At 48.2% G+C, this 26,330-nt stretch overlaps 1 protein-coding gene across 2 annotated transcripts in view; it reads left to right on the top strand.

Moving 5' to 3' along the window:
• Nucleotides 1-24,725, top strand: part of LOC145527945 (uncharacterized) — a 31,383-nt gene extending 6,658 nt beyond the window's left edge. Inside the window, exons 3-6 of one of the 2 annotated variants that reach the window (XM_081546428.1) lie at nucleotides 18,239-18,399; nucleotides 21,171-21,242; nucleotides 24,199-24,264; nucleotides 24,512-24,725. In XM_081546428.1, coding sequence (XP_081402554.1) covers nucleotides 18,239-18,399; nucleotides 21,171-21,242; nucleotides 24,199-24,264; nucleotides 24,512-24,538 — 326 coding nt within the window. In that variant the 3' untranslated portion in view covers nucleotides 24,539-24,725. The remainder of the gene's footprint in view (nucleotides 1-18,238; nucleotides 18,400-21,170; nucleotides 21,243-24,198; nucleotides 24,265-24,511) is intronic. The other variant, XM_081546429.1, reaches the window with a different exon arrangement.
• Nucleotides 24,726-26,330: the final 1,605 nt, after the last annotated feature.

The raw sequence follows: 26,330 nt of genomic DNA, 5'->3' as shown, positions 1-26,330 counted from the left end.
GCTGATAAAGCAGAAGACTTTATTGGGAAGGGGTGCCGGGATGCAGAGCCGCAGGGAAGGGGACCCAGGAGACCTGCTCTGCCACATAACCTACAGTCTCAGATTTTACTGTAATGGGGTTAGCTTTGCAGATTGTCTCTGGCCAGTCATCTTACCTGTGCTCACATTGGTCCAATTCAAGACTTCCTGGTGGCATGTGCATCTCTCAGTCAAGATTGTTTCCAGTGTGAGGATTTCTGGGAGGTTGGCAGGACATATTATGGGCTGGCATCTCCTTCCTTCTTTTGGCACCCCCTGAATTCTTCTGTCTGGTGGTAGCTTGTCAGTTCTGCGTTCCTTATCAGGAACTCTTGTTGTGAGATAACTCATGCAAGTGGTTATCATCCTGCCTGGAAAGGGTGAATGATCTTAGTCAGTGGTTCCCTAACAGCCCTATGCATGTAGCTCTGTGACTTGGGGTGTTATCAAACACAAGTTTGTGTGCATGACACACAGGGAGGCTCAACAAACTGAAACACTGGAGTTTGAAGCAGAGAAAGGTTTATCACGGGGCCGATCAAAGAGAATGGGTGGCTCGCGCTCAAAAAACCTGAACTCCCGGATGGTTTTTAGGGAGTTTTATAGGCAAAATGTGGGATGAGGGCTGCAGGGTGTGTGACTTTCTTCTCATTGGTTGGTAGTGAGCTAACAGGGTGAATCTTCACTTTGGTATTCAGGAAGGTCTAGGAGGCTGAAGACTTTCCTGAAAACAAAAAATGGAGAAAGTGGAAAGCATCTGTACCTGGGAGGGCCCCACAGGGTCCTGCTTTATTTCAGTTATTAACAAGTTATGAACGTTTTAAAATTAGTTATCTATTTTATTTTGTTGTTGTTGTTTAGTCGCTAAGTTGTGTCCAATTCTTCTGAGACCCCATAGACTGTAGCCTGCCAGGCTTCTCTGTCCATGGAATCTTCCAGACAAGAATACTGGGGTGGGTTGCCATTTCCTTCTCCAGAGGATCTTCCCAACCCAGATATCGAACCTGCGTCTCCTGCATTGGCAGGTGGGTTTTATTTAAAGCACATATAAAACTGTTTAGTTTTTGTACAAAATTTAATGAGAGTAATGAGTGAATCCTTGAGATCCATAAGTAGCTGAGTGTGACTAAGTTTAGGCTTTGGAAGGTATGCTTGAATTATCTTAGAAGTCTGTCACTAATTGTTGGAAGTCTGTCACTTCTAACAGTGACAGACCCAGAAACACACGTTGTTTTTATAAACATAATTTTTTCACAGCTTTATTGCAGTATAATGACATGCAAGAAACTGCATATATTTAAAATGTCCAATTTGGAAAGTTTTGACATACCTATCTACCTGTCCATAATTGGATAATAAACATATCCATCACCCATACCCCTGACTTCCTTATGCCCATTTGTGACTCATTCCTCCTGCCCATATCTGTCTCTCTCTATCCCTTCTTGCCCATTCTCCCCACAGGCAAGCCATGGATCTGCTTTCTATTACGGGAGATCAGTCTGAAATTTTATGATTTTCTTTAAATACAGAAGGTATTCTTTTTTGTCCAGTGTCTTTCACTCAACATCATATTCATCCACAGTGTCAATCGTTCATTCCTTTTTATTACTGAGTAGTATTCCATTGTATGGCTCTACCACCCTTTGTTTATTCATTTCCTAGATGATGAACATTTGGATAGTTTCCAGTTTGAGGCTAGTACAAATAAACTGCTCTGAACATTCATGTGAGAGTCTTCGTATGGATATCTACTTTCATTTCTCTTGGACAAATATCTAAGAGGGAAATGGCTGGGCCATATGGTAGGTGAATGTATAAATTTTGGGGCTTCCCTGGTGGGTCACTGATAAAGAATCCACCTGCAAAGCAGGAGACGTGGGTTTGATTCCTGGATTGGGGAGGTCCCCTGGAGAAGAAAATGGTAACCCACTCCAGTATTCTTGCCTGAGAAATCCCACGCACAGAAGCCTGGTGGGCTACAGTCCATGGGATAGCAAAGAATTGGAATGGCAACCCACTCCAGTACTCTAGCCTGGAAAATCCCATGGACAGAGGAGCCTGGTAGGCTGCAGTCCATGGGGTCGCTAAGACTGAGCGACTTCCCTTTCACTTTTACTTTCATGCATTGGGGAAGGAAATGGCAACCCACTCCAGTGTTCTTGCCTGGAGAATCCCAGGGACGGCGGAGCCTGGTGGGCTGCCGTCTATGGGGTCGCACAGAGTCGGACACGACTGAAGCGACTTAGCAGCAGCAGCAGCAGGGACTACACAACAACAAATGTATAAATTTTTTAAGAAACTGTCAAACTATTTTTCCCAGTGGTTCTACCATTTTATATTCCCAACAGCAATGTATGAGAATTCCCCGCCAATACTTTAAACATGGTCAGCCTTTCTCATTGTTAATCATTCTGCTGGTGGTATCTCATCATGGTTTTAATTTACATTTCTGTAAGGGGAGATCAAATCAGTCAATCCTAAAGGAAATGAACCTTGAATATTCATTGGAAGGACTGGTGCTGAAGCTCCAATACTTCGGCCACCTGATGCCAAGAGTCAGCTCATTGGAAAAGACCCTGATGCTGGGAAAGATTGAGGGCAGGAGGAGAAGGGGACGACAGAGGATGAGATGGTTGGATGGCATCACCAACTCAATGGACATGAATTTGAGCAAACTCTGGGAGATAGAGAGCTTCCCTGGTAGCTCAGCTGGTAAAGAATCCACCTTGCAATGCAGGAGACCCTGGTTTGATTCCTGGGTCAGGACAATCCACTGGAGAAGGGATAGGCTACCCGCTTCAGTATTCTTGGGCTTCCCTTGTGGCTCAGCTGGTAAAGAATCCACCTGCAATGTGGAAAATCTGGGTTTGACCCCTGGGTTAGGAAGAAGAACAGGGAAGCCTGGCGTGCTGTGATACACAAAAAGTGAGACATGACTTGAGGGCTGAACAACAACAGTGACTAACGAAGTTGAGCACCTTTTCATGTGCTTATTTGCCATTCGTATATCTCCTTTGGTGAAATGTCTTCAAATCTTTTGTTCATGAGGAAAAATTGTGTTGTTTGTATTGTTGAATTTTTAAAGCTCCTTATTCACCCTGGATCCAAGTCCTTTATAGGATATATTCTAAGATTTTCTCCCTGTCCCTTGCTTGTCTTTTCATCCAACAGTATCTTGTAAAGAGCAGAAATTTTTAATTTTAATGACGTTCAGATTATCATTTTTTTATTAAAGGTGTTTTTGATGTTGTGTCAAAAAAGTTTTTGCCTACTCTAAGTTCACTTATAATTTCTCATAATTTCTTCCAGAAGTTTTATTGCTTTAGTCTTACATTTAGGACTATGATTCATTTGGAGTTAATTTTTATAAATGGTGGGTGTATGAATAGAAGTTAATGTTTTAAAATATGGATATCAAATTATCCCAGCACTATTTGTTGAAAAGACTATCCTTTTTTCACTGGAGTGTCTTTGCACCTTTGTCAAGAATTAGTTGACCATAGATGTGTGAATTTTTATAAATACTTTAATGTACTCTCCCAAGTATAAAATAAGTGATGAATTTAAAATTGCACATTATAGAAATTCTAAGATTATCTTCAAAAAGTTCAAGTTAACAAATGCTCATAAATGAACACAATAAATTTACCTGTCAACGATCTGTGTCAATATTTATAAAGGCACTATTGCTTGCTTTTCTAAGTACTTTTGCTGGAATGAGTCATGAAAACCACACTTAGCTAAGCCTTGGGGAAACACACCTCAGCATTTTATAAATGCCTCACAGTAAAATTTTGATATTAAACTGGTGCTTTTCCAATCCTTTAACCCCCTCACTTCTCCACCTCACCTTTCCAGTGGCAGCAGTGCTTTTTCTGCATTGCCCTTAGGGTAGGGACCATACAGAGAGAACAAAGAGTCCCTTTCCTGGCTTTTGAGCTCTTAAGTAGCCTTTTGTAAACCTATTGTAGAGGCAACGGTATTGAGAGCCACGGATTTCAATTCTAAGGGCAAGGTGCTTGAGAGAAAAAAGGGTATTTTTGAATTTCAAAAGCTTGGCTTTAAATATCAAAAGCCAAAGCCAGAGGGCTCAGAGCACAGATTTTATATCATAAACCAGACTGTGGAGAATAACAGTCTCTTTCTCAGCCCCCAAAAAGATAAAGATTTCAACCAGAGGTTGGGGAGGAATAGAGGAGGGAGGTTTGGAGGGAACTTGATTAAAGTTTAAACCAAAACTAGTGGGTCCCTGGCAAGGGGTTTACACGCCATCCACTGGGCCCAGGTTGCAGGGTTGACAGGAGCCCAGACAGGCTTGGGGAGTCCCAAGGAGAAGGGTGGCTGCCTGACCACCGAGAGAAAGGCTTGCGTCCTCCATAATCACACCTAAGCAGTGTGGGAACAGAGGTTGAAGATGTCTAGGCCCCCAGCCTCCAGAATCCTTATGAAACCATGTAGCTCATATTGGGACTTGAACTGGCGGTCTTTTAAGCTGAGATTACAAACCTTGTTCATGACTTGGTGAGAGACAAGGTGATAGGTAAGAAGTGGATTTATTCAGAGAGAAACACACTCCACAGACAGAGACAGAGTGTGGGCCATTGCAGATGGCAAGGGCAACCTCGGAATGTGTGGTTAGCTTTTATGGGCTGGGTAACTTCATAGGCTAATGAGTGGGAGGATTATTACAACTATTTTGGGAAAGGGGCAGGAATTCCCAGAGGTTGGGTCATCGCCCACTTTTTGGTCTTTTACAATTAGTCGGCTTTTGGCATCAGGTGGGCAAACTGTTGGAGCTTGTCTCTGGATAAGTCAGTATTCATTCTGATGCCACCAGACTGGGCTCTTTCCTGCTTATAAATGTCTCTACAAAGATACCATGGCCTCTTTCTCTACTTGTGTGTTTCAGCATCACCCACCCCACTGCTATTCCTAGGATAAGTTTCCATTATTACCAATGCCACCTGGGTATATATGACACTATACTATCATCTGAATTAGTAGCTGAAAATGCAGTCGGATTCATATCTGCCATAGTGGGCTGTCTGGTTAGAAACAGGGGAGAATATTTATTCAACAAAGACAAGATTCTTCCAACCAGCATTCCCTGAGTGTCACCTATACAAGGAGCATTAGCTTAGGTCCTGCTAGATACAGATATAAATACAAAACCCCGGCCTTTGTCCTTAGGAACTTCTAATCTCAGGGAACAGTGGAGCAGAGCAGCATGAACTTTTAGAATTCCCTGGGCCCATTTATCTTCATGGAGAAAACCATCCTCAGGACTGAGCATCCATTCCAGGTTTATAGGGGCTTGTGGTGAACAGTCTCAGGCAGAGGACAGGGACCTTAAGAAGCTACCTCCATCCATGTGATGGTCTCTTTCACGTGTCAGCTTGGCTAGGCTACCGTCCCCAGTTATTCAATCAAACACTAATCTGTGTGTTGCTGTGGGGGTCTAATGTAGATATGATTAAAATTTATGATCAGGTGACTTTAAGGAGGGGAGGTTATCCTAGATAATTTGGGCAGGTTTGATTCAGTCTGTTGAAAGGCACTTAAGCCAGAGCTGAGGATTCTCTTAGAGAGGAAGGCATCCCACCCATGGGCAGCAACTTCAGGCCATGCCCCAGAGTTCTGGTCTGATTTCAGACTAGCCTAGCCATGCTCTACAGTCTTAAAAGCCAATTCCTTGCAATAAATCTCTTAATATACACATACCTCCTACTTGTTCTGCTTCTCTGTTTAAGCCTTGACTTGTGTTTGAGTTTTGTGGGCTTCCTGGGTGGTGCTAGTGGTAAAGAACCCACCTGCCAAGCAGGAGACATAGAGAAGCAGGTTCCATCCCTGGGTCAGGGAGATCCCCTGGAGGATGGTATGGCAGCCCATTCCAGTTCTTGCCTAGAGAGTCCCTTGGACAGAGGAGTCTGGCGAGCTACAGTCCATAGGGTTGCAGAGTCGGATACAACTGAGGTGACTTGGCACACATCCACGCAATATAGAGTTTGGTACCAAAAGTGGAGTGAATGTATTTGTGTTTCGCTTGTAGGATGGATGTGTATCTTTGGGCATCAGAAGGCAGAAAAGTAGGTAGAATAATGTCCCCCAACTGCCACCAAAGTTGTGTTAGGTAGTTAGAATAGGAAACAGGAGTCCAACATGGCGGTGGCTAAAAGACAAGGAAGGGAAAAGCACGTGAAAATGGAACAAAGGAAGGTCAAAGGAAGGTCCAAGGACCGGAGTGAGAACTTCAGGTAGAACAGCACTCCTGGCTAAGCCCGATTTGCATAGGGCAGGCCCAGGGGTAGGGAAAAAACATATAAAAAGAGGAGCCAAAGCTCTCTCTCTCTCTCTCCCACACGCTGGGATGTTCTTCTCTCCACGTCTTTGGGTTGACGGTCGGCATGCCCTCGTGCTTCGAGGATGGATTCTCTTGCTATCTTCTAAATAAAAGAGCTGTAACACTGATTCATCTAAGAGCTATAACACGGTCTGTCCAAGACCCAAGAGCTGTGACCCGCCGAGGGCTGAGGGCTCTAATGTCTGTCACTCCAAATCTTTGTTGTGACGAGACAAGAACCAAGGAGCATACACTCACGTGACAGTTGTCCACACTCTAATCCCTGGAGCCTGTGAATATGCTATCTAACATGGCAAAGGGGAAATAAAATTACACATGGGATTAATCAGCTGGCCTTAGAATAGGAAGATTATTCTGGATTATCCAAGTGGGTCCAATGCAATCATCAGGACTCTTTAAAAATATTTGTTTACTGATTGATTGATTTTTGGCTGCACCAGGTCTTTGTTGCTGCACGCTTTCTTTCTCTAGTTGCAGTGAGTGAGGGCTACTCTTAGTTGCAATGGCTTCTCTTGTTCTGAAGCATGGGCTCTAGGGTGCGTGGGCTCAGTAATTGTGATGTAGGAGGTTTGTTGCCCAGCAGCACGTGGGATCCTCCCAGCCCAGGGATCAGACCCATGTACCCTGCATTGGCAGGCAGATTCTTAACTGCAGACCACCAGAGAAGCCCCCATCAGGGTTCTTAAAGGTAGAAGAAAGAGCAGAAAGGGAAGAACCAGAGAGATGGCAGCATGAGAAGGACTTGGCCCAATATTACTTGTTGTGAAGGTAGAGGAGCTAGGGAAAGTGGGCATCTTCTAGAAGCTGCCAAGAAGCCAGGGAATGGATCCTCCCCTAGACCTCCCAGGAGGGAACGCACCTCTGCTGACACCTTGAGTTTAGCCCACTGAAACCCATTTTGACCATCTGACATCCAGAACAGTAAGATGATAAGTCTGCGTAAGCCGCTATGCTGCTGCTGCTGCTGCTGCTAAGTCTCTTCAGTCGTGTCCGACTCTGTGCGACCCCATAGATGGCAGCCCACCAGGCTCCGCCGTCCCTGGGATTCTCCAGGCAAGAATACTGGAGTGGGTTGCTGTTTCCTTCTCCAGTGCATGAAAGGGAAAAGTGAAAGTGAAGTCGCTCAGTCGTCCGACTCTTAGCGACCCCATGGACTGTAGCCTACCAGGCTCCTCCGTCCATGGGATTTTCCAGGCAAGAGTACTGGAGTGGGGTGCCATTGCCTTCTCCAGTAAGCCGCTATATTTGTGGTCATTTGTTACAGCAGCCATAGGAAGCTAATACAATTCTCTCCCAGTGGGGAGCAGTGAACCATCAGCTGCCTCACTGCCTTCGGGGGAGGGATTGTTGTTTTCCAGCCGCCCCGCAGGTCAGCCAGCCCAGCATCCAGCCTCTGCTCCCCGCTGCCCCAGCAGCTCCCTTCCCAGGGTGCTCAGCACAGCGCTCAGCTCATTGACACAGCCTGTCCCCACCTCTACGGTCTGGACCAATCTGGAAAGGTGCAGAGCCTGTAGCCATAGTATCAGATTGGAACTTGATCAGTATTTGTGGAGAAAAGGGAGCAAGGAAAGGAAAGTAGTGAGCATCACCCTATTCTTTACCCTCCCCACCAAGACAGTTTCCACACCAGATGCACCATCTATTTATAGCCTATTGGTGCCCAGAAGACACTTAAGAAAAATTATACCAGGCTGACTCTTCTAATTTTTTTTTAAACTATTTCATTCTCTCTCTGAGCTTATGAGACCTTTGGGATACTCTACCTTTATAGCCTCATGTTATTTTGTTTTCAGAAGGAAATGATTCCTTGGCTTCACTCACTTTCTCTTTCAGGAGGAAGCATCAAGCACACGTTTATAACACTCTCTGGAAGGAGTCTTCTCTTTTCGTTGTTTAGTCGCTAAGTCGTGTCCGATTCTTTTGCGACCCTGTGGACTATAGCCTGCCAGGCTCCTCTGTCCATGGGATTCTCAACGCAAGAATATTGGAGTGGGTTGCCATTTCCTTCTCCAGGGGATCCTCCTGGCTGAGGGGCCAAACTCATGTCTCCTACATTGGCAGGCAGATTCTTTACCACTGAGCCGCTGGGGAAGCCCTCTCTCCCCATATCCAGAGCCTAAACCCCACTGACAACTGTCTGGAGGAGAGCTTGGGGTAAAAAGGCAGTTTTCTTTTCTTCCTTCTTTTCCCTTTCCCTCTTTCCTTCTTTCTTTCCTCCCTTCCTTCCACAAATATTTTTTTGAAAAATATAGAAAACTTGCTTTCTCCTTTAAAATTAACTTTTTGGAGTATAGTTGCTTTGCAATGCTGTGTTAGTTTCTACTGTACAGCAAAGTGAATCAGCTGTATGTTTACATGTATCCCTTCTTTTTTTGAATTTCCTTCTCATCTAGGTCACCACAGAGTATTGAGTAGAGTTAGTTGCCTGAGCTAACTAGGTTCTCACTAGTTATCTATTTTATTGGACTATTACTCAAACATGAAAAGGAATGAAATTGGGTCATTTGTAGAGATGTGGATGGACCTTCCACAAACATTGATTATGTTCCAACTCTGGTTCTGATACTGTTGTAAGATGTGTACTTATATTCATTGCCCAAGACTGCCAGCAAACATTCATCTCACGTGGAGAGCAACAGGGTATCAGGGGACGTCTGGGCTTGGCCCATTGGGCAGCTCCATCCTGCCATGGAGAACCCAGGTCCTTCTCATCTTCCTGCTCCACAGTCCTCGGTATGTTGGCTGTGACCCCTCTCAACGGGAGTTGGCTTCCTGCACAGACAGGATAGCCTCTGGTGGAACAGAAGGACATGTCCCTTCCTGGGTGTCTCTCTTTATCAACAAGGAAGCCTTTCCTTGATGACCCCAGCAGACGTCCTCTTCTTCCTCATTGGCCGGATGTGGGTCCCCTGCCTGGTCCTAAATGAATCACTGACATGGGGAATGAATTTACATGATTGGCTCTGACGAATCCAGACTTCCCTTTTCTCCATGTGGGAGAGAGGTGGACGCCTGAACAGAAACTCTGTCTAGGCAACCAGCACAGTCTGTTACAGAAGGTGGTTTAATGACTCTTGTGGGAACTCAGCCTAGGAAGGCTGGTGGCCTGGGGTGAGAGTTTACCAGCAAGACAGAAAGATTCTAAACTATTAAGGAGACAGCAAACCAGAACTTGGTGATAATCAGATGAGGAGATAGGAGAGCAGATGAGTCAAGGGTGACCAGGGTTTCACTTGGGCAACTGGACAGGAGTCCAGTTGGAGGCAGCTTCCTTCTTGCCTCTTCATTCATATACTCAACAAATAGTACTAATCATGTTGAATGAGCCAGGCAAGTCCATGGGAGTATTTTTAGAGATGATACTTTTAGATGAGGAAATGGAGACTTAACAAAGTGAAGCAATTTAGCCAAGGTCACATCACTGCTGTGTAAGTGGTGGGCTTGGATTTGAATCTAGATCTTTTCGTCCAACCCTAAAACCCATTCCATTGCCACAGTTCCATCCTGCCTCTACTTAATGAGCATAAATCACAGTCCTTCCACCATGGAGAACAAAAGAGGTAAGTACACAATAAATATACTAAATGGCAGAATAAGTTCTCCCATCCAAGTACTAACTAGACTTGATCCTGTAGAATAAGTTCTAAAAAGGAATTATTGTTTTCATGCTCAGTCGTTTCTGACTTTGTGACCCCATGGACTGCAGCCCTTGAGGCTCCTCTGTCCATCGGATTCTCCAGACAAGAATACTGGAGTGGGTTGCCATTTCCCTCTCCAGGGGATCTTCCCAACCCAGGGATCAAACCTGGGTCTCCTGCATTGATAGGCGGATTCTTTACCACTGAGCCACATAGGAAGCCCCAAAAAAGAACTTGAAGGAACTAATATGTTTGAATACCTACAATACAAATATATTAATGGATTATCTCTCTTTAAAAAAAATTTGTTTATTTATTTTTGACTGTGTTGGTGCATGCAAGCTTTCTCTAGTTGTGGTGAGTGGGGGCTACTTTTTAGTTGCAATGTACGGGCTTCTCCTTGTGGTGGCTTCTCTTGTTGTGGACCATGGGCGCTAGGCACCTGGGCTTCAGTGGTTGTGGCACTTGGGCTTAGTTGCCCCATAGCATGTGGAATCTTCCCAGACCAGGGAGCAAACCCGTGTCCCCTGCATTGACAGGTGGATTCTTAACCACTCCACTGGACCACCAGGGAAGTCCGACAAAGGTTATCTTCATGACAACCCTAGGAGGTGCTTTTACTCTCCCCTTGCCAGATAAAGAACCATTCTGGGTAGAATGTAATAATGATCAGGTACTAGGTGACATGCTTTATGTGTAAGCCTCATGACCACCCATGAAGGATGAGCCCGCCCAATTTGAGAGGCCAAGAAATGCTCCCAGGAGCACATAACCCAGGTCTATCTTGGGTCTCTTCACTGCCAGTCACAGGGTTTCAGAGTTTACAAAGTAAATCACGGCTCCTTAACTCACTTGATCTCTCCAAAACCCGGTGCAGTGAGAGTCATTATTATCTTATTTCATAATTTTTCACACTGACATTTTTTCTCACTTTAACATCTCTGACACCAGGACGTGTCTTACAATTGATGGCATGTCACAGTTTAATTGGTAGCGTTTATTTTTTTGCTTAGTGATAAATAAAACAATGATGGTATCTCAGAGTTAAGAAGATACAGAGTCATTCCTGTTTTGTTGATAATGAGGTTGAAGTTCAGAGAGATTTGGTGGCTTTTCAAGGTCACACGTCTCTATTGTTGTCTACGCAGGATGCAGGAGCTGTGAGAAAGTCAGGACTATGCAAAAAGCCACAGTACCTCAGGCCAGAACATCCTCTCTACTCTCAGGGGATTTGACTTCCAAGCACATCACAGCTTGCCGCTCTCATTTTTCTACAGGGAGAGGAAGCTCTGCCCTGTCCCAGAATGAGCTTCAAAGGGAGTCTGTCCCCTCCTCATTCTGCCCCACCAGGGGAGCAGCAGGAGTGTGGCTCAGACCACAGTTAAGCGCATCTGGGATCAAAAGAGTCCCCGTCTCTCCCGAGCACCCAGGGGTCTTGACTGAGCTCCCTCTCCAGTCTGCTGAGTGATCAGTTGACAAAATACATCTGGGCAAGGAGGAGGCCTCTGTGATCAGCTGTCATCTCCCCTAAACACCCTTGATGCATTTTCTCTCTTCATTACCCACGAGGTATCAACCCTTCTGTGGTGATCCACAGCCCGACACACCAGCTTCCCTGTGGCTGGAAGGCAGTCAGGCTGCTGGTGGGGGAGATGGAGGAATTCTGCCTGGAGATGAAGAGTGAGGGAAGGGGAGGGAAAGGAGAAGGAAGCTGCTGGAGGGAAAGGTGGGGACCCGCTGCTGGTGTTGCCTTATCTTTATCCCACGTCTAATTCTGAAGCTTAGTCCTGGACCCAAAGCCGGGTGTGGAGTGAACCCAGCAAGCACAATGCAAACGTGGCCATGCTCATGCAGGACCTAGTCCTACACACACACACACACACACACACACACACCCAACCCGGGTCAATCTCTTTCCTTGCTTCCTACCTAGAACTCTCCTCTGGGGTTCCCAGCAACATACGAAAGGATTTGCTATTCTCTTCTTGAATTTTTCCATGGATGATGTGAGCAGGGCACTCCCTCCTACAGTCTCTCCACAATCCACCCTCCCCAATGAAATAAGCAATATTCTTTAATCTGAATATTAAACTCCAGTAGAACACATTTTCCAACTGGACCAGAAGCATGCTAAACAAATGTTCCACTTCCATGTTTTTTCTAACTCCATGCCTCTGCCTTTACTGCCCTTCTCTCTTTCTGCCTCCTTTAGAACCCAAGTCAAATCCTACCTATTCTAGGAAGAACTTTCCTGAGCCCAGCCTTGAGCTGATCCTGCCCACAGCTGGAGAGCTGTTCCTTCCTGTGAAAGGAAGTCTCACCCTGTGCCCAGGCCAGAGGGAATCAGTGAGTGAGGAGGGCTACTCCAAGGGGACCCAGTGAGAACGCCTGCAGTCCTCTTTGCTGGCCTCACCTCGATGCCATGTGCCAGTTCTGATGACATTGGTTATGTGCCTGCATTCTAGTTCTGGCAGGGCCTTAGCGCTCTGTCCTGTGTGTCCACAAATCCTTGTTCCAGGATTCAGTTGAATCTCAGTCCTTTAACATGAACCTCTACATCTTGGAACTCTCACCCTGGTCCAGACAGAGACAGCTGTGTCCCTTCGTATGTGCTTATTCACCGGACTGAGCCTCAAATGTCATTATCTTCAGCTAGGTCAGCTTCCATCGCATCTAGCCCACCCAGGGGCACCTGAATGCTGGCTTCCTGCTCCATCCTGCCTTCCCTATCCTGCTGTCAGGGATTGGCTCTTCTCTGCTGTGCTCTGGTAACTCCCAACAGCTGATGAGTCTGATTGCTGTGGTCTACAGGTCTTTCTCCATGCCATTCTCTTGCTTCTTAAATGATGAGTACAGGAGGCAATGCCATCTTTGTACAGACATGTCCTGTTCCCTTGACATCCTTGTACATCCCTTGACATAGGAGACCCTCTGTGAACCCCCCACCTCATACACAGTGGGTACAGTGAATGTACACTGGCAATGTAAATGTTGATATCGTCAGCAAGTCCTTCTTTACTTTGCCTAAACGCTTTCTGTTCCCATGATTCACTCCAATCTCTGCTTTCAGCTCCCACCTGTCTTTTTCCTTCTTGAGGATCCCTCTTCCCTTGCTGTCATTCACAATTAAATCTTAGCAGGCTAGATGAGAATTTTATAGGGCAGGAACTGCAGTTTGTTCATGTCTGTCTCCCAGTGTCTGGCGTGGTACCCATCATTGCAGATAACCAGAAAACAGCTGACTGGAATTGTAAAACTGAGCTCAAGAAACTCATCTTAAGCCCCTAGTGTATACAAAGTATGTGCTAAGTATACACTAGCACATTTCTTAGGTTCCAGAAAGAAAATAAAATCAAACGGTATCTAACCTTCAGCAAACTGGGCCAGGCCAAGGCAATAATAGTTCTTGATTAATTGCAAAAAGTGCCACATGTGAAATTCCTTGGTGATACAGTGGATAAGAATCCGTCTACCAATGCAGGGGACCTGGGTTTGATCCCTGATCCAGTAAGATTCCACATGCTGGGGAGCAATGAAGCCCGTGCGTCACAACTATTGAGCCCAAGTTCCTAGAGCCTGTGCACTGCAACCAAGAGGAACCCTGGCTCGCTGCAACTAGAGGAAGCCCGCACGCAGCAATGAAGTCAGTGCAGCCAAAAATAAACAAATAAATAAATACCATTTTTAAAAAGTGCCACAAGAGTTGAAGTTTCCCTCTAGATAAGGGGTCATCAACAGGTGAGACAGAGGTGGTTATCTCAAAAGAACGTGAGACTGCTTCCTGATTACCAAGAATTCTCCATAGCTGCCCCTTGGGGGACACAACAACCCTTCACTTCTCTCCTGGTGAAGTTCAAGGTTTTTAGTATTGGGACTGGCAGGTCATGGTTAGGGAAAGGCCAAGAACCAGGCACCTCCAGGGACTCCAGCCGCTGTTGGCCCCAGATTTTCCTCTTCCCTCGGGTGAAGAGTGAGGAGTCTGCTGGGAGGAGATGGGCTGCCAGTGGCCGCTCGAGTGGCAGCAGGCAGTCTTGTCAGCCTTTGCCCTGCTGGAGTAATCCTCGAACCCGTGTGCCTCTCCATTTGATCTGCCTGAGCCTGCAGGAGACTGTCAAATGCTTTTGGCTAATATCATATGCATGCATAATTAGATGGCAGCAATCACCATCTGGGTTCCTAGCTCTTGTTCCAGCATCCAAGCCCTGGGCAAGGAGCTGGCGGGAGTGAGATAGGGAGGCCTCCCCTGGCCCTGCTCGTCCTCTGTCAGCCTCCCAGAGAGCAGATTGGGAGCCTGGAGCCTGGGAGCGCAGCCCCGTGGAAGGGCAGCGATGCTCAATGAAGAGTGACAACCAGCAGGTGGCAGAGGGGATCGCACCGCAGGAGTCTCTGCCAGCTCGTGGGCTGGCAGGGCACTGAGGGCTGGGTGGGTTGCCATGAGCAGGGGGGAAGAAGGCTCGTGGGCAGCCCTTGTATCAGAGAGGAAGCCAAGAGTAGGTTGGAGGGTTCTCAGAACCGTGGCGGGGCCGATGAGAAGCCATCTGCCCCGCCCCTGGCACGGGTTCTTCCACCTCCCGACTGCTGGAGCTCCCTGCAGTGCCAATGACACAGGCATATGCTTGGCCAGGCCTGGCTGACATTTTCCTGAGGCTGATGCTCAGGACTCCCAGCTGGGCAGGGGAGGTGGAGATGTAGGGAATCATGGCAGCTCAGGGGACGGGTCTTTGGAGCAGAAGAGGCTGAAGAGCATGGACAAGCATGGACCCAAGCGCTTGGGTCCTTTTATTTTATTATTTTGTGTCCTTTGACATGGGGAGGGTCCAGGCAGGGCAGGTTGGCACAGACCCACACAGCACGTGCTACCGGCTGTGCTCGCATTTAATCTACCAGTAGATTCAAGTGGACATCCAGCAGCTTCTTCCCAGAGGCAGTGAGGCCAGACATAGTGTAAAGATCATTCATGGACTTTGGAGTAGGCAAGGCTGGGTCTGGAATCCTGGCTCTGCCTTCTCCAGCTGGATACCCTAGGTTGAGTTAAGTCAACCACTCTGTTACTCTCATAGCAAAATGAAGTTGTGTAGACTGAAGGGGTACCTGGAACATAGATACTCAGAAAATGTTAGCTTGATTTTTCCTTTCCTTCAAGGTAGAGTTGGGTCTGTTAAGACCCTCTGTGTTTTCTGGTTATTCCTGATTGGCAAAGGAATGAAGTGGGGCGGGGGGGAGTCACAGTCCCTAGGGATCTCTAGGCTCAGCTGTTTGACACTGGGAGACTGCGTGTGGTCCATTTCACCATTTCAGTCAAAGAACCTCCTGGCACTTCCAATGTCCTGATCTCCACTACTTGCCCCAAACCAGGACCTGGGCTCCGCCCGCACTCTCCCATAGGACCATAGGTACATATCTATCATGGCACCCAGCACTTGGTCATTGCTTGTATCGTACTTGTGTTGGAATTCTCAGTCTCTTGCACAATTCCTGGCAAATGGAAAGAGTTTAAGAAATCTTTGTTAAATGGCTGACTGATTGTGGTCTAACTCGGTGGATGTTGCCACAGACCCAAGCTGGGCTTTCAGGAGCAGACTGAAGAAAAGTGAGATGAGACTGAGACGAAGATGGAAGAGAATCAGGACACTTCTGGAGTCCAACATATCATGGTGGAAAGAGCATGGGTTTTGGACTCATCTGCCCAAAAGACTGGTTCTGACAAAATAGTTGTGTGATCTCGGGGACTTTATTTAACCACTTTGAACCTCAGTGTCCTCATCACTACAATAGGTATAATACCTACCTCACAGGGTTATATAGGCTTAAGAGAGCAAATTATGCAAAATTTGCCACATAGTAGGTACTTAATAAAATGGCAGCTGTGATGTTTACACTTTAAGGTATGAACTGAAACCTCCTGACACTTAAGAGATTTATTGAAGTTGGCAAGAGCCTCAATTCTGTGGCCTGTGATATTACCCCGTGATTTCTTGAGCTCCTTCACTTAGTATTTCATACTTCAGGCGCTCCACTCCCAGACATGTCTGTATCCTCTCCTTTGCTGGTTTCCATATACCATGTAATCACTTCCACCATGTAATCACTTCCAGATTTACTGAGTTTTTGTCGACTTGTTGGAGATTAGAGAAGGCAGGGATTGAAGAGATGGTTCAGTTCACTGGGTGACATACAACCATTGGCCATCTTGCCAGCTCTTTCTGTTTCTTTTCTTTTTTATCTTCCCTCTTCAGAGTATCAAGTAAATTCCTGCCTCATATAGAACAGTTCTGTTCATTTCCAGATCTCTTGGGGTACTCGTTTTCTTATCTCTGGTGTCCTGATGGTTATCATCCCACTCAGCAATATGGCTGACTGCTGGTAAAAGAGCCACTAGACCCTCCATTCATAAGTTCTAAGTAAATGTGGGATGATTTTTAGCATTTATTCAAGTTGGCATCAGAGAGTAGGTCAGCAGTAGGGTGGGGTCAGGAGTTAGTGCTGGAAGTCAGTTTGTTGTTTTATCATGGATATGGATGATCCATCTGGTCAATATAGGGATCCAACTGGCAAATAAGAGTTCTAGGGAATTGCATCCAGAACTGTGTATAGGACAGGGAGTTGGCAAGAGCTAGGCAGGGGTGCATTAATACTCCAGCCATGCAGGGCATGGCTTTAATGCCAGAGAGAACTGGAGGGATGAGCAGGAAACCTAGGCTGAAGACCAAGTTTTCAAGTGGGCTAGACCTTCTTAGACTAGGAAAACAGCCCTTTGCTTTTGAATTCTGTGTTTCTTGCTCACAGGAGAGGCTATAGGATTGCATTTCTTGATGCTCATGATGCCAAGGCCTGCTGAGGTCTCCTCCTGGAGATATTTGCTGGATATTCCTTGCCTTAATTATCCTGGCAAGAGGTGGGTTCTGGGACAGAACCTAGAACTCAAAAGGCAGATCTAAGGTGGGATGTAGTGTAAACCCCATCTCAATTGCTTGGATATGACCTCCAGGACCCTGGCTGAGAGAAAGGCAGCCTCTGGCAAGGGTTCAATCCAGGGTCCATCCTGGTGGGCAGCAACCTCAGGAGGGTGCCATGTTGAACATGAGCCAGGAGTAGGTCTTGAACCAGCGATCTGGTTTTGTATTATTCTGTGTTTATTCCCTTTTTGCTCTTCCTGAAGCTTTGGGAAAGTTTTCTATACCTTTCTACCTTGATCTCACTATACTATAGAGAATAAGAAAATGGTTCTTCCTACATTTGGGGTTGCAAGGTGAAATGGGATCACCTGTGCCCTGGGCTTTACTTTCTCAAGATGCTAGGTGGTCCCTAGGCTCCATCTTCTCCAGATGGGTTGGTGGTCCAGGGCTCTCTGATCTCCAGGCCCCATCTTCTCCAAAGGCCTAGGTGGTCCCGTACACTTCAAGATCCCACTTCCCTTTCACCCCAGCAGTTTCCTTCATCACAAACTGTGGCAGATTGGATTTTCACTTTGCTGAGGAAGATGGTTGTTCCTTGATCGTCAGTAGTGGCAAGGTTGTGACTCAGGGTATACAGGCTTCTTGAGCACAGTATTTATTGGATCTGCAACAGCTCAATCCATTCCTTTGAAGACTGAGGCCCTGAAAGCTCTCTGCACCCTGATGAGGCCCATATTCAGAACCTGGGTTTGGGGCTGGGTGGGAAGGACCTCAGGCTGTAACTGGGCAGGGATGTAATTGGCAGGAGGCACGGAATCGACCTTCCATCCTTTCGCTGGCTACCCAAGTTCAGTTCCCAGCATGGACAGGCAGCCTGCCCTTCTCTGAATTCTGGGTCTATGCTCTCTGTCTGCACTGAAGGGTCTCAGAAAGGTCCTTCTCTTATCTGCCTGCCAGCAACATGCCCCAGAGGCCTGTGCCAGCCCAGTCCAAGCTGGCCTTGAGTGCCAAGGGGCAAGAGAGGACCTCTAAGCACAGAGCCCTTCCTGGGAGAATTCATCACAAGTTCGCATCCAATTAGGGAGAGTAGGCTAGATGAGACAATGGTCCATACCCCTTGTAAAGTAACATCCCTAATTGATGACAGGGATGGTGTAGTGGCTTGGAAGTCAGCTCAGATTGTGTTTTTAAAATTCTCCTTTCTCCTGGGCTGCCTGCCAGAACTCTATGGCAAGGCTCTTCAAGAGAACAAAGGGAGCTTTGAAAATCTTTCTCCCCCCTCTTTCAAATGCTTATCTGAAAGGACATCTTTTTCCCCTTAGTTGCAGCAATCATAAAAGCACAGGTGATAAACTGCTTCTTTGTAATCATCAATTGTGAAGGCTCCCTCCCTAAAAAGCAGGAATTGCAGCAGCGGCAGCAAGAGGCAGAGGACCATCTCGGCACCCACACTGATGCCTATCAAGCCTCTGAAAAGGAGAAGGTGGGGGGAAATGAACTTTGTTCAGTGACAACTTTTATCTCCAGGTCTTGGACTGTTGAAATGTCAAGCTAAGGCTAGATAGGATTTCCTGACTGTGGCTACGCTGCTGCCTGGCTCAGGGGATAGAGAGCTGGTGGTGGGTGGGAGGGAGCCTGAAAATGATCAGAACACATCTTGCATTTGTGAAGCTAAGAGTTAGGTCTCGGTGGCACTATGTTCCCAGAGAGGAAGGCTGCAGGGAGGGGCTGCTAGATCCTGTGTCTGCAATGACCTTGAGAAACCATCTCTGAAAGAACAGTGCCTCAGCCATTTGAGAGGAGAATCTGTCTGGTTTTTAAGTTCCTCAGAAATGTACTTGTAGAAGTGAGAGGTAGTTAGGTCTGGGGTTTGGATTGGTTCTAGACTCCTGGTGCCCAGGTCAGCTCGTGCCCTGGTTCCTCCACTTAGTTTATAGTTCGTTGTTGACCTTCACTCTGCTCTACGATGCACAGGCCACCCTGGGCAATGTGGAGGGGAGCCCACGCCTAGGATTATTTACATCTAAGAGCAGTGTCACAAGCTCAGCTTCAATCAGTAACATATCAGATTTTCCAGATGACATCTGAGCTGGCCATTTAATTTTAAAAAATTCACAGCCTGTGTGTGTTAAGTCACTTCAGTCATGCCTGACTCTTTGTGACCCTATGGACTGTAGCCCCCCCCAGGCTCCTCTGCCCATGGGATTCTCCAGGCAAGAATACTGGAGTGGGTTGCCATGCCCTCCTCCGGGGGATCTTCTCCACCCAGGGATCGAATCTGCATCTCTTATATCTCCTGTATTGACAGGCAGGTTCTTTATCACTAGCACCACCAGCACACCTACTAAGTAGTAGACACTGGTCTAAGTACATCATGCACATCATATCCCCATAATAATCCCGTAGAACAGGGGAGGAAACTAAAGGACAGAGAAGTTAAGTGATTTATCTCAGGTCACACAGTAATTGGCAGAATCAGAACTCAAACCCAGGAACAGTGGGTCAAAAGTTTGTACTTGTTTAACTACTACTTGAAAAAATAATCTATTTATTTAAATGTTTATATTTGGTTGCACTGGGTCTTCATTGCTGTGCGAAGTCTTTTCTCTAGTTGCAGCGAAAGGGGACTACTCTTCACTGAGGCGCTCAGGCTTCTCATTGTGATGACTTTTCTTGTTGCAGAGCCTGGGCTCTAGGCATGCAGGCTTCAGTAGCTGCAGTGCACCGGCTCAGTAGTCGTGGGGCATAGGCTTGGTTGCTCCAAGGCATGTGGAATCGTCCTGGACAAGGGATCAAACCCATGTCCCCTGTAATGGCAGGTGGATTCTTATCTGCTGCATCACTGTATCATCCTAACTGCTACTTTTTGTTGGCTTTCATGCTGCTGTGCTGGACACTGAAGGATGAATAGGAGTTTGCCACATAGACAATGGGAAGGAAAGAATATTTGGCAGGAGTAAAAGCCAAATATTATTTTCTATAGAAATAAAAGAAAAAAGGATTAAGATTTGTTGAGTACCTGTCTTGTGCCAGACACTGTGGAGAGCATTTCACACATTTTATTACCTAATTTTATTTTGTTTATCTGAAAATAAATAATCACTCTCCTTTTACAAGTGAGGAAACTAAGGCTCAGAGTGAGGCTTCCCTGGTGGCTCAGTGGTAAAGAATCTGCCTGCCAGTGCAGGAGATGTGGGTTCGATCTCTGTGTCAGGAAGAGCCTCTGGAGAAAGAAATAGCAACACACTCCAGTATTCTTGCCTGAGAAAAATCCCATGGACAGAGGAGCCTGGTAGGGTCACAGTCCATAGAGCATGCATGCACTTTACCTGCTGAGCCATCTGGGAAATACCTTGACCCTTCCTGGGCCGGGGATAATCACTGCCCCCTGTGGGAGGGCAAGTGTCTTGTCAGATCTGGTCCCTGGCCAGCTGTGACCTTGTGATCTGAGGTTTGGGTCCTCTATCTGAATCTGAAAAGGTTTGGGGAGGGGGTGAGAAGTCACTGGCTGTCTCCAACATGAATCAATTTATTAGCCAATCAATTAACATGTCTATTTATCAGACTTACTATGCACAGGGGGCTGGCCTCTGAACTACAGGGGTTCCTGTCAGGGAGTATATGTCAGGCTTGCTTCCTTGTTTCCCCCCAGCCCCTGGGTTTGCGCACGTGGCGGGGGGGGGGGTGCCCTGTAGAGATGGGCTGGGCCAGGCCCGCTGAGGGTGGGAAGTTGGGCTCCAAAGCCTGCCAAGGGCTGAGGGATGTGAGTGGGGGGCTGACTCCTCCTCTGGGCACCTGGCACTCTGTGGTCTGGAGAGCCTGTGGACCACACCCCTCACCCACTCCCCTCTCCTCCTCAAGCTGTTTGCCTTTTGTGGGGGGTGCTCAGCCAGCTCCCCTTTGCCCTCTGGAGGTCGTTTCTGACATCTCAAGCCCCTGATCCAATCTGCAAATGTGACACTGTGCTCTGCCATTTGCCTACTTTTTTCCCTCTGGTGTCCCCACACCCCAGTGTGGCCCACTGAGGGGCCCAGTTGGAGGAGGAGGCCCCGGGGCCAGGAATGTCAGCAGTCTGGGCAAAGATGGGGAAAGTGGAAGGGACTGTTGGTGGGGGTCCACAGAGACTGGAGAGACTCTGAGAACTGCGTGGAATCCTTGGGGCAGTGTGGTCCCACTTTCTCTGAACTGGGCTCTGGAGTTGGGAGGAAACTCGGGCTGAGTTTCCAGACAGGAGACAGGTGCTTTTTCTTTCAGATGCTGCTGGGCCCTCTCTCCTATGAGCAGTTTCCCAGCTCGCAGGCCTCAGAAGGGAAGCTGCACTCACAGGTGAGCTGGTGAACTGGAGCAGGGGATTGGTGGGTCTTGGGGCCCTGAATTCCAGGTGTGGCTTTGCCACAAACTGCTGTGTGGCATGGGTCAGGCCCCTCACGTGTGAATGGGGGAGGCATTGATAGCAGGGCCCCAGCAGTCACTGGACTTCTCTGGTGCTGTGAATTCTAGATCTGGGAATACTTTTTCACCCTTTACCCATTTAGCTTGTGAAAAAGGAAGAAAGCGGAGTCTCGGGAAGATGCTGTGTGGCAGGCACCCAGCACGGGAGAGGTGGGCAGCCAATGTTGGGGTGGCTCTAACACGGTGAGGACCGCTTTGGGGAGCTCAGGCAGCTCCTAAAGGCAGTGGAGAGTCCCCAGGAGAGGAGAGGGTCACTCTGGATGTCTCTGGTGGGCTGCGAGATTAACTGCTATTCTCTTAGCCAAACTGCGATGCCTCTCTTCAAAAGTACAAGCGGCTCATTTGCATGTCATTTGCATCTCATTTAAACACCAACTCATTTACTGCTCAGGAACCACTGAGGTTTCTTCCAAGCCCCCCTGCTTCTTGCTCTCCCCAGGTTGTTTCTCTCCCTCCCTCTCCCCTCTCCTCCCTGCATCCTGCCACTGGTCGGGCTGGACAGGCTGCCGGACTGCGGCTCAGCCTCATTGGGTCCAGCCTGGGCCGAGGAGCCCACCCATTGGCTGTAGCAGAGAGAGGAGCCAATGAGGAGAGGGCAGCGGACAGATCTTGAGCCGCTGCTGGGAAGAATTGGCGGCTGGCTTCCCCTCCAGGCCCGACCCTTCCCTGCCTACGTTCTCCCCTCCCGAGCATCCCTCAGACATCTAGGCTTCTCAGGCTGCCAGCAGCAACAGAGAGAGCCGGGAGGCGGGAAGGAGGCCCAGTGTTAACTGAAAATGCGGTTACTATGCCCTGGGGAGAAAAAAAAATCAAAGAATTGATAGTTTTGTTTTATTTTGCTGCCTGCAGGCTCCTGGGGAGGTCTTCTGGGGAAACCCTGTGTGTGAGCTGAGGTTCCTCTTCTCCGGGACACAGAGTTCTGTTGAGTCCACCCTGTATTAATGCAGGAGGGACACTCCCCTGCCTCTCCCCGCCTGCTTCCTCACCCTTGGCTCATACCCAGCCCCACAAAGTTAAGGCTTAGAAAGGGCTAGAGGAGAGAGACTGAGAGGGTCACCCACTGCCACGTCCTGGTCAGAAGCTGGGCCTGGAACCCGCCCCTCCTGATTCCACCAACGAGGCTTTTAGAAAATCTCAAGGTCTCCGAGAACTTAGAGACCTGATTCCAAGTCCATCTTGCTCCTTCCCCTCACCTGTCCTAAGTGGGGGAACAGCTCATTTTGGAGATCTGGGCTGCCCTTTCCCCAGCCAGAGGGGAAGCCCAGGGTCCCTTTATTTCCCACGCCCTTCTGACCTCACCTAACACCTGTCGCTTCCTCTGGTCTCTCCTCCAGAGCCTAGTGTGACTCTCATTTCCTCCCTTCAGCCTCCACTCAGGCCTTGGTCCTGCCTGATCGTTTAGCCCATCACAGTACAGTTTCTAAACTACTGTGTATTGTTCATCACGGGCTGTAAGGTCAGGGAGCTTGATTATCACCCTCCCTCCCCACCACAGTGGAAACTCACAGAGAACAACATTCTATAGCCTCCTCTCTTTCTCTGTCTGTCTTTCCCTCCCTGACACACACACATGGCTCAAGCCACGTCCTTTACAGCCCCTATCTGACCCATCAAGGCGCCTCAGTTTCTACCCATCTGAAATGAAGGGCTACGAGAACTTAAGGCTCTTGTGATCTGTCTGCTTCACAGGGAGCTAAGCCTCGGCCTTGAGGAAGGTTTGGTTTCCTGCCCACTCAGCGAGCTGGGATGGGGGGGTGCAGGGAGGCTGAGACCCCGGAGGGAGCCTGGCACAGCCCCCCAGACTTGCTGGGGTGCCGAGAAGCCTTCTCTGGGTTCCTTGGCACCACGCAGCCGCGAGTGAGCGCTGTACCTGTGTGAGCCCTGTGAGCAGCTGTCTGTCGGGCAGAGCTCATTACGGGGGATAATGTGAGCCGAGTGACATGGGAGATCTGTTCTCTACCCCCGCTCTTACACTTGTCGCTCTCTCTCTTCCTCTGGCAGGTGAGCTAAGGGGTTTGATTGCCTGTGTGTCGGTTCTCTCCATAACAACCGGGCAAACGAGACAATTGCTGCTCTGAGCACTTTGGCGTCAAGTCGCTGCTTCCCGGAACCCTGGGAACAGGCAGGGGGCTGGTCCTGGGGGCTGGCTCCAGTGGAATGGCCCCCGTCCCTCCCCATCAGGGCTTCCCTGATGGCTCAGACGGTATAGAACAAGCCTGCCAGTGCAGGAGACACGGGTTCGATCCCTGGGTTGGGAAGATCCCCTGGAGAAGGAAATGGCAACCTGCTCCAGTATCCTTGCCTGGAGAATCCCATGGACAGAGGAGCCTGGTGGGCTACAGTCCATTGAGTTGCAAAGAGTCGGACACGACTGAGCGACCAAGCGCACACACACACTGCCCCATCAAGGATGGTGCAGGACCCTTTCCTTTATCCTGAGAACAATGAGGATGTTTCTGGACTCAGGCATTCTCGTCGCCCAGATCGAACAGCCATTGGAAGTGACCTAAAATGTTGTAGAATGCCCCTGCCTCGTCCTCAAGAGGGCTTGTGCCCTGCTAAGGGCCTCGCAGAGGGAGGGCTGTGAGCTGTCTAGCTCATGTGTGGCCTAGAGATTTTCAGAAGCGCAGGAATTTAGGACTTGGAAGGACCAGGGCTCCTGAACTGGTCACCGAGAATGGCCTAGGGGGATGCCCTGGGCCCACCCCAGAGCTTCACATCACCTCTCAGAAGTTAGGCTCAGAAATCTGTATTTCAACAGTTCCACAGGTGATTTTCTGCCTAGTCAGAACTCAGACTGCTGATCTAACTGCATACCTCTGTGTTACAGATGCAGAGAGTAAGGTGGAGTGTGATGGAGCGGGTCATTTCCAAGTGCTGGGGACCTGCAGAACAGGTGCTGGGAGGGTTTTGGGTGCTGTGTAGGTGATGCTGACTACACAGAGGGCACCTGGCCCAGGGGACCGTGGGGAGCTGGAGCACCTTCAGGGATCCCCGTGTGGAAGGCCTACTGGTTGGCTGAGCACGCAGGGCGCAGGTGGGATGGAAGCGCACACTGGGGACAAAGGGCCCTAGAACAAGATTGACCAGCCAAAGATGGGGGTCTTGGACCACTAAGGGTTGATGTGAGGTTTACTCCACAGGTTAAGGGGACAGAAGCATTCTCCTAAGACAGAGCTGGAGTCACGGCCTCAGAGGAGTCATCAGGTTTTGAACAGAAGCAGGCAGAGAAGAGGAAGAACCTGGCTGAATTACAAAAGGCCTTCCTCCTCCAGGCGAGATGGGGAGCTGACAAGAGTGGCTCAGCCCAAGCTGGGGGAAAACAAAGGGAGGAGAATGAAGTCAGGAGGCAAATGAGCATCTGCTTTCAGAGTATGTGGTTCTGGGTGACATGAACACAAACCAGCCCTGCTCCCTGAAACCCTAGGCACCCAACAGTTGTTGGAGCAAACTGGCAATGGTGAGTGCTCACCTGTGTTAATAATATTCCTTCATGATGGCTATGCTGCCCTTGAATGGAAAGACATACACAATCCCTCCATGGGGCAAACAGTGACTTACTCAGCCCTCAGTGCCTTATCCTAAGCAAGCTGCCCTCTGTCTGGCATCCTGTGTAAAGCAGACAGAATTCTACGGATGACCGCCCGAGACCCCCAGTGACCCTCAGCCTCACCTGTGAACGTGCTATCACTCTTATGATTATGTTACAACACATTTGACCTTAAGATTGGGAGATGATTGGGGTGGGCCCCATCTAATCAAGCAATTCCTTTAAAAGTAGAGTGTTCTCTGGCTGGTGGCAGCAGTGAAAGTTGAGAGAAGAATTGATGAGTATGCCAATTTGAAGATAGAGGGGCCCCTGGAGAAGGGTTGTGGGCAGCCTGTAGGAATGGAGAACAGACCTGTCTGGTGGCCAGAAGGGGAGCTGAGGCCTCAGTCCTACAACCACAGGAACTGAATTTGGCCAACAACCTGAAGAAACTTACAAGTGAATTCTTCCCCAGAGCCTCCAGGTAAGGGGACGGGCTGGCCAACATTTTGATTTCAGCTTTGTGAGATTCTGACCAGAGAACTCAGTTGAGCCTGCCTGGAGTTTGGGCCTACAAGCTGTGAGACAGTAGTAAATGTGGTGTGCTTCTGAGTCGCTAAATGTGTGGCAATTTGTTATCCAGCAACACAAAATAATACAGTAAGTCCATCCTGGCCTGGACTCCATCCTTCCTAATTTCAGGCCTTAGGTGGCAGATAAAATCTGATTCCCTATCAGTGGGGAACAGGTCAACTGGGTGCCCATCTTCTTCAAATCTTTTAGTCCCCCCGAGAGACCTCCTGCACTCAGAGTGAGTTCTGACCTATGAACTGAGGGTCCATTTCCTCCAGTTCTTCCCTCTTTGTGGGAACATTGATGACAGATGTGTCTTGCATCTCAAGAAAAACCTGGGCTAGTGGTTCCCAACTTTTTCACCCCACTAATAGTTAAAGTGAAATGCTAGTCACTCAATCATGTCTGACTCTTTGCTACCCCATGGACTGTATAGCCCATCTGCCTCCTCTGTCTGTGGAATTCTCTAGGCAAGGATACTGGAGTGGGTAGCCATTTCCTATTCCAGGGGAGATTCTCAACCCAGGGCTCCATCCTGGGTCTCTTGCATTGCAGGCAGATTCTTTACTGCCTAAGCCACCAGGGATGTCCCCTACTAATAGTAAGACTAGTAATAGTGATTACAATAAAAAGACCTGATATTTCATGCATACTTTCGATGTGCCAAAAAAGGACCTAAGTGCTGCCTCTATATTATCTCATTTAATCCGCACACTAATCCTAGAAGATGGATATTATTATGACTCCCATTTTGTAGATGAAGAAACTGAGGCTTAGAGAGTTCAAAGACTAGTATAACTTGCTGTGACAGGTGATTGAGCCAGGATTTGGTTCTGAGCATCTGGCTCCAGAGCCTGTAT

The sequence above is a fragment of the Giraffa tippelskirchi genome, chromosome 11 (assembly GCF_054371585.1).
Source record: "Giraffa tippelskirchi isolate mGirTip1 chromosome 11, T2T-mGirTip1v1.2.pri, whole genome shotgun sequence".
Classification (NCBI taxonomy): domain Eukaryota; kingdom Metazoa; phylum Chordata; class Mammalia; order Artiodactyla; family Giraffidae; genus Giraffa; species Giraffa tippelskirchi.
This window is presented reverse-complemented; position numbering and strand designations above follow the sequence as displayed.